Consider the following 9,175-nt stretch of genomic DNA (forward strand, 5'->3'; position numbering starts at 1 on the left):
TTTTTGAGACCACTATTTTTTACGGGTAACAAAAGTGTTTCTTGTTTGACCGGAATGGAATTGGTTCTTTGCCGTAAATTTTTGAAAATGGCTCTATGCAAACGTTCTAATAACAATTTTGGAAAAAAAAAATTTGCACAAAATTATAACTTTGCCATTGCTAGCTAATTTATTAATGTAGTCTTTTCCGTAAATGATAATGTACGCAGTCCAAAAAACCAAGTTTTTTCCAAAAAATCAAGTTTTTTTAAGAAAGAACCTTAAAAACTGCCGACTGCTTGAAAGTCCTCAAATTTAATAATCTGTCGGCTGAAATGTATTAAATGCTGACTAACCGTTTATATCCCTTAAAAAACAGACTATAAGTTGAAAATAGCCTTCTTTGAGGGAGGGATGGGGTGTCCAACCCCCACCTTAAAATTGCCTCTGTATAACTACTCCGATAAACGTCTCTGTATTCTTCCAATTAAAATAATTTATAAATATCATATATAAATTTCTGCAGTTTGTAAGGTGACGTATGATAACATATCATTTTTATTTATTTATTTTTCATATATAAAGACCACGCGGGAAAAAAACAGCATAGTCAGCTTAAATTATATAGTTGAGCTTAAATGCAATTGTAAAACGAAATAAAAATACGCATTATAGGGGAGATCGGGGCTAGTTGGCTCGGTTTTTACTCTATGAGCTCTGTAGCCCTCACAGCACATTTTTTGAAAATATTAAAGTGTAGCCTCAAAGAGTATAAATTCGGGTAAGTTGGCGCAAACTACAAAAATGATTAATAATGTACTTTTAAGTGCAAAATTAATAGAAATTTTTTTACTATTAATTTTGGCAACAGTTTTAAGTCAAAAATTTAATATTACTTTTAGCTGGTACCAAATATTAGTACGTATAACAGCCAAAACAGTATCCCACTTTTTATCTGTGAATAAAAACCTAAAGAAAAATTTTTTTACATTTTTTTGCAAGAATAAGTTTTTTTAATATTGTTAAAAATTTAAAAAAAAAAAAGTTACTTTTATAAAACTATATATTTTTTTCATAGCAAATGTTATGAGCCAGCTTACTCCGTGAAAATTTTGTCAACTTACCCTGAAAGGCTTTTTTTCAATGAACAGTCTATAGATCCTGAAAAACGGCAACATTGAAAAAAAAGTCTGACTGGATATAGTAAACATTTATTTTCTTTGTAAAGTAAAAAGAAAGCGATGTTCCAAAAGTTACGTTTTGTCCAAAAAACACATAAATTTTAATATCTCTCATGCGCATGCGCGAATCCTGGTAACACTGTAGTGAATGATGAGATGGTCAATTAGGAAGGTTCTGTGTCATATTTGTCACTTTCTGATGAAAGGCTCTGAAGATAAACGCAGTTCGTCAACTTACCCCTGCGGTCAACTAGCCTCGGTCTCCCCGGCAAACAAATGATAAAATAAAATCTGGTACTTATATTGATTTTAAGGTGATTGTGGATTACCAAAAAAAGTCTTGTAAGCAAATTTCTAAAGCAGTATGGGTACAGGTAGCATATACTTTATGAGAAACAGGAAGTTGGCAAATAAAAACATGAATTAAAAGTGATTACTTTATTTGTATTGTTCCATATCTTTTTAAGGGAAAGAATTACTCCGGGGGTGGAATTACCCCAGTCTACCCTATATATATATATATATATATATATATATATATATATATATATATATATATATATATATATATTATATATATATATATATATATATATATATATATATATATATATATATATATATATATATATATATATATATATATATATAGTATGGTATGCTTTTTTAATGCATTTAAATTTCGGACAAATTCCTAGCATTATGGAAACAAAAATATTTTATTTCAATTTTTATTCTTCTTCAAGTTTTTTTAGTTCTTAAGGCATGAAGCTCATAAAAATGAGCAAAATTTAAAGTTACTGCGACAAAACAGCTCCTGCAATCTTCTCTCGAAAAATTAAAAGCAGCACAACAAAGAAAAATTAAATTTAAATTTTATATTGATTACGCAAACACATTAACATACAAACACAGATTAAAAACCCTTTTATTTCAAATACTGTTCCGTCTTCATCATTGTGTTGATTGTCCTCTTGATGCTCTTAAGCTTTTTTTTTTTTTAATTTTTTAGGTGAGTTTTTTGTGTTCATTCACAAATCACATCATTCCTACTTGGTAAACAACTTTGTTCTTAAAGACGTCAGTCAAAACAAAAACAAAATTAATAACAAAAAAACTACAGTTCGTTTGATAACCAAGACTTTAAAATTTAATAATTAACCCCTTAACTGTGGCGTAATTTTAAAAATCACGTTGTTATTTACGGCAAAATATTTTTGTTAACGATTTCTTTAAACTGTTTAATTAATTTTCGTTTAGTACGCCGAAAATTGAAAAAAAAAAAAAAAAAAAAAAAACCTCTATTAGGTTTTTTTTTTTTTTTTTTTTTTATTTAACATTTCTTGATAATATCAACGAGGAACTAAATTTTATAGGCAACAAAAAAATAAAACAAAGATTTGTAAGACATTTAAAATATAATAACAAAAGTTCAATTATTTACAAAAACCTTTAAATTTTTCTTTTGTATGGTAAATTTTAAAACAAGGCACAACACACAAACCAACATTACAGTCTTGACACATATATCGGGTATCTGACCTAATCTTGTTTTCAGAGCAGACAACACACCTTCTACTTAGTTTCATATTTTTTTCTGTTGCTGGTATAGCATCAACAAAATGACGCTCTATTAATCTTAAAGGAGAAGGTAATACTCGAGTTCGACTTCTTTTTTTCTTGATGGATTCGTGGTATTTAACAATGCTTTCTTTGATAATGGACTCTCTAAACTGTAAGGATGTCATATTAGGTGATAACTTATTGTTTATAATATTTGCATTGAATGCACAAACGCTAATCAAATGCATAAAAATCTTTTTGTACCATTTTTTAAGTCTTTTTCTTTCGGATTCATATGTTGTCAACATTCAACGGTCAACACCACCCATGTTTTTGTTATATTCATGTATCACTAGAGAAATATTTTTTTCTCTGCCAGCTCTATTAACAGTGATTGTATCATTTTGAACACAGGTACTCAGCATGTGCACATCTTTCTTGTCTCTCCATTTGGTACACATTATATTTGTTTTAGTATCATATCGAACTAAAGTATCACCAATTTTAATTTTAGCATTCTTTATATCCTGCGGTAACTGTTTGCGATTATTACGTAATGTACCAATGCAATCAGTATTATGATCCAGCAATACTTTGCAAATTTCATAAGATGTATACCAATTATCAATGTGTAAACAATAGCCATTACCAATTAAATTATCCATTAGAGTAATAACAATTTTAGTAGCTTGATATTTGTATTTTTTCAAGTCTTGTGCAAAACTTTCAGTCATTTCCTTACCAGTGTACAAAAAATAATTCCAAATATAGCCAGTAGCTAATTCACATAATGCAAAGGACTTCATTCCAAATCTGGAACGCTTGCTTGGAATGTATTGTTTCCAGCTTAAAAGACCTTTCCAAAGCAGCAGTGATTCGTCTATTGATATATTTTTATTTGGTATATACAGAGTTTTGAATTTGTTTACTAGGTAGTCATAGATCGGTTTAATTTTTGCTTTTTTACAGAAATGTATTGGCAAACTACTGTTATCAACAAAATGAAGAAACTTCTTAATAAGACAAAACCTATCAAAAGACAATACTTTTCTTATTAGTGGTGTGTCAAACAGAGGGTTTGTTGAAAAATACATAGCATGTGTTGGTTTCCATAAGATTCCACGATATAAAATGAATGCTATATAGAGCCTGATGTCGTTTCTGCCTAAAGGTATCCATTTTTGAACTCGGGATTTATCTTTAATTATATTATTTTTACGATATTGTACTGCGAAAAGGTTACTTTGCTCGACAATAAGATCAACGAGGTCGTCTGTTACAAATGCTTCAAATATAGTAAGAGGAGTACTATTAACTATAAAACTTGGATGAGGTCCCGCATTACCCTCAAATTTAGCAAAATTTGCTTTATAACCGTCTATTTTAACCCAATTCGGTTCATCGTTTGTATTATCTTGTTCTAATTGCATTACATCAGTGTCAAGAAGGTGAGTTTCATTATCATCATCTGCTGATGATGAGCAAATTATTTCTTCTTCTGTAACAGATTTAACTGAACCTTCATTAGAAGAACCATCATTAGAACTAATATCAGATAATTCATCGCTTTCTCCCATATATTCAATTAGATCTTGAACAGAATAACTACTTCTTTTAGGGTAAGATTTTCTAGCCGAAGCCATGTTTACTTTTCCACTAAACTAAAGCATTGTCATATAAAGCTATTAGCTATATTTTAAAAAAACTCTAGAGTATAAAATGAAGACCATACTATTGTTAAAAGCTATTACATAACATAAATAACAAACTTGCTTTTAACTTATCATATCTGATCTGTTTTTTAACTCAAGTAAAAAACGGAAATATCCGTCAGTCACAAACGGTGCAACAGTTCCAAAATGCGGAAATATCCGTCAGACACATATAAGCCTACAGTTCCAATAAACGGATATATCCGTCAGACACACGTAGAGCTACACCCTTGAAAGACGGATTTATCCGTCAGACACAGTTAAGGGGTTAATAGTTTGTATCTTAGATTAGCCGTTGCTACCAGCAACGCTAGAAAAAGCGAAATCACTCTAAGATAAGTCTGTTATTTAAAGTGTAAAATTATCAGAAATTTATTTTAAAACTATTTAACAAAAAAGTTTTTAAATAAGCAACATTACGGATTGTCCGTAAATAACGGAACGCTAAAATTATTTAAAAATAGAAATAGGAGATCATTTGCTCTTTTGCGCGGCAATTTTACTGGCCTTATAGGGCTATTTTTATTATTGGTTTAATCACTTTAATTTAATTTTTTAATTATTTAAAAGACTCTGCGAAGAAAATCTTTTAAGGTGGTCGTCTGGTAAAAAAATAAAAAATAAAATTTGGGGGAATATTTTTTTTTTTTTTTCAGCATTAAGAAGTTATATTTGTATGACAAAAAAAAAAAAAAAAAAAAAAAAAAATGGTTAAAACATCACTTTCTTAAAACAAAGAGTTCTAGCTATCTGTACATCCGTTTTGCATGAAGTTTGGTTTTTTATGCAGGATATATATAAAATTAGTATGTGAATCAGTAAAAATTTATAATTATGTTTAGATCCATAATGGCAGCTTTACGTATTTGGGGAAATTAAAAAAGGGGTAAAAATCAACAAAAACCAACCCATATTTCCTAAAATGCGCAAAGAATTAATTAGATTCTGGTTCACATACTAACTTATACGCAGATGAACAAACCCTGAAAATTTCATTCAAAAATGATTTATAGAAGCTGAGATATTTGCGTTTTAAGTCTGAAACATCACAAACGGAGAAAACCAACAAAATAAAAATAAAATAATTAAAATGATCCTTTAGAATAAAATCTCCTCCTTCCTGGTGTTTTTCTTTATCAATAAATCCTTTACTTATAGCACTTAACTTTTTTTTTTTGTTCTTTACAGTATCTGTTGATTTTTTTGTATATTTTTGACTTTTTTACTATCAAATACTAAAGCACGATCAATAAAATATTTTCCTGGTGTTAAAAAAAGATTCTTCAAAACATTAGCTAGAGCTAAATATTCATCATTAAAACTTACTATTGATGAAAACGTACACATTTCTAGTACATCTTTTGAAACAAATGTATATTTTGGGCATTTCCGCCAGAGAATCTGATTAAACCCTTCGTTTGCATTTTGGCTTGTGCCTTGTAAGCACCGCGACAAAAGCTCATCATTACTTAAATTAATAAAAACCTTTTCAATTTCTTTTTTAATGACTTCAGGAATACCACCTTTTGAATTGTATTTAGACAAGCTTTTCTCCAAAAAAGTTGTTACAAGTTTGGTTATTAGTTTCGGCCCAAAACAACCAAAATGATTGTTGCTAAGGGCGTTGTTAAGGGAAAAGACTAGTACATGTCTTTACAGGAATTAAAGTTTTGAAAAATTTAGTTAAAAAATATGTTTAAAAGTATATATTTTCTAAAAGAGCACAAATTTTTCTTTTAAACTGGACCATTAACAAAAATTTGATTTTTTTAATATTTTTTTACCAGACGACCACCTTAATCGTTAATGTTTTGTCTATTAGTTGAATTTAGCGTTGGGTTTTGTGGTTTATCCTCCTCCGTCGAAGGCCTTGCAGAGTCACCTCATTACCCAAACCCAGCATTCTCCATACATGCCAGCATTCTCCATTTGAAGCACTCTGACGATGATACTAGGCTGAGAAAATAGATATTGGGAAGAATAGGAGATATAAAAGTAAAAGTCAGAAGTGGGCGAGTTAGAAAGATAAAATTTAGAAATGCAGACAGACCGGTCATTTAAGTAAACGCATAGCAGAGAAAACCTGCACGCCCACTACGACTAAAAAATATAAGTTTTTTTTTCCCCCTGTGTTATTAGTAAAGTTATTCGAGGCAAGTAACTTACCTTGATATATTTAACTTATAAAGTTGCGTAATATGGGTATTGTGGTTAATCCTCCTCCGGCTAATTGCCATATAGAAGCCACATACCCGGGCCAGCAAAGACAAGTTCAGCTCACCAATGAGCGTCATCACCAGCATCGCTGACCAAGAGTAAGTGAATTTAAGAAGAACGAAGTAAGTTAGAGTGAAAGTCAGAAGAAGTCGAGTTAGAAAGATAGCATAGAGTAAGCTGGACAGATATTGCACGAGGTGTTAGAATGTGCAAATTTTAATACATGTGTAAATGTATTTATACATATATTATTAAACGTTTAATAATATATGTATAAATACATATATTATTAAGTTGCTTAATATGTGGACAATTTTTTATTAAAATTTACCTTAACTAAAAAGTTAGTACATTAAAACATTAAAAAAAATTTGATCTGCTTGTGGTTCCAAGATATACAAAAAAAAACAACACAAAAACACACAAAAAAACACATCGTTTTGAAGTCCATAAAAAAGAGAATAACTCAAGTTTTCAAAAAATGGAGATATAAAGGTTGTCTCATGTATTCTTAGAACTTTAGATCTAATCTTTTAGATTGAGCATTAAAAATCAAATCTTTGATATAAAACTAAAAAAAAAAAATGTAAACGTTACTTTCAATTAAGAATTTATGATTTTTTTTTTTAAAACAAGCCTATCAAAACATTAATAACATTACACACAAATCTTAAACAGATTTGCGCTCTAACATATAGTAACTTTTTTTTTTTTTTTTTTTTTTGCTTTGACGCGTAAGTGAACAAACGGTTTTCTGCAGTGTAGTGGTTTTGAAAAATAAAAAAAAAATTGTTTTTTTAAATTGTTTGCAGTTATTTAAATAAACATAAATATATATTTTTAAATAAAGAAATATTGGTTAAATATGGCTAATACGATGGATCAAGTAAAAAAAACGATACAAAAAATGTTTAAAGAATTTAAGAACGAAATAGACGAAATGATGAAGCAACATGATAAAACCTTTAAACATATTAAGCGCAAACACGAAAATTATATAAGATAGATTAGATAAAGTAGATTTAAAGGTTATTCATCATGCAAAACAAATAAAGATAATAAAAAAAGACGTAGAAGAAATCAAAGGAAGCTTAAATTTTCACGAACATCTTTTTGAAGAAAAAATTAAGACAGCTATTACTTCTCAGGAAAAAAAACAAACATCTCACATCGAAAAGCAAAATCAGTATTCCGACTATCTTAAAATAAAAAGTAAACTAAGAGAGATGGAGGATAGATCTCGCAGAAACAATTCAAGGGTTGACGGGTGAAAACGAAGGTGAAACGTGGATTGACAGTAAATTAAAAGTAAGTAAAGTTTTTGAAGTGCATTTGGGGTTAACAAATATTAGGATTGAAAGAGCTCATAGAACTGGTCAGAGAGATTTAAACAAACCAAGAACAATTGTATTAAAACTGTTACATTATAAAGATAAAGTTGAAATTCTAAAAGAAAACATCTCAAAAAGTAAAAATATTTATATTAATGAAGATTTTTGTGCCGAAACTGTCACAATTAGGAAAGCTCTACGGGATCAGACGAAAGTTTAACGAGCGGTTGGAAATTATGCATTCATCTCTTACGATAAGTTGATCATTCGAGATTGGGAATTTTACTTATAAAAATGGAGGTCAAATTTTCATTTAATTTTAATGATGAGAATGCTAGTTATGATAACTATTTTAATGGAAAAAATTTAGAAAGCGAGTATTATTCAATTTCTGAATCTACTCAATATCTCTGTCAGAACAAAAATAACTTTCTATATTAAATGTAAACATTCGAAGCATTAACAAAAACTTTGAAAATCCTAAACACTTATTGCATCAACTAAACCACGAACTTCAAATAATTTGTATCACGGAAACTTGGCTTAAAACCAACGGAAAAAATTCAAACTTTGAATAAAGTAATTACGTATCAGTTCACCAACCACGTTTTAGCTACGCTAGTGGTGGTGTAAGTATTTTTGTCCACAAATCAATTAACTTTATTTTACGTAATGATCTTAATGTTAATGAAACAGATTATGAGTCCTTGTGCATAGAAATTATAAACAAAACCACCAAAAATATTGTTATTAATTTTATTTATAGACAACCATATGGTTTAAGAAAATTTAAAACTTATTTAAGCAGTTTTTTAACCAAAACTAGTTAACACGGAAACATGTTTACTTAGCTGGTGATTTTAACTTAAATTTGCTTAATTATGCTTTAAATAAAAATGCTCAATAATTTTTAGATACTCTAACCCAATATAACCTAATACTAACAATAAATAAGTCAACGAGAATAACTAAGACTACATCGTCATTACTTGATAATATAGTTACTAACAATTTTCAAAACTATCGTTTAGGAACGGGCATAATCAAAACTGCTTTAACAGATCACTTTCCAATATTCTTAATTACTGATAACATTACCCAAAATAATCCCCCTCGAACTCTACAACTTTAACGCGACAGATCAATGAAAACTCCTTATTGTATTTTCGAACTCTATTATCAGAAAATATCA

General features: G+C 29.1%; 1 protein-coding gene across 1 annotated transcript; it reads right to left on the minus strand.

The window, feature by feature from the left end:
- Nucleotides 1-3,031: 3,031 nt before the first annotated feature.
- Nucleotides 3,032-4,366, minus strand: LOC136083307 (piggyBac transposable element-derived protein 4-like). The gene has a single exon (XM_065802710.1). The coding sequence runs from the start codon at nucleotides 4,364-4,366 to the stop codon at nucleotides 3,032-3,034; it is 1,335 nt and encodes a 444-aa protein (XP_065658782.1).
- Nucleotides 4,367-9,175: the final 4,809 nt, after the last annotated feature.

The sequence above is a fragment of the Hydra vulgaris genome, chromosome 08, assembly GCF_038396675.1.
Source record: "Hydra vulgaris chromosome 08, alternate assembly HydraT2T_AEP".
Lineage (NCBI taxonomy): Eukaryota > Metazoa > Cnidaria > Hydrozoa > Anthoathecata > Hydridae > Hydra > Hydra vulgaris.

Coding starts and splice junctions, on each gene's coding strand:
- LOC136083307 (XM_065802710.1), bottom strand. CDS start 4,366: ATGGCTTCGGCTAGAAAATCTTACCCTAAAAGAAGTAGTTATTCTGTT.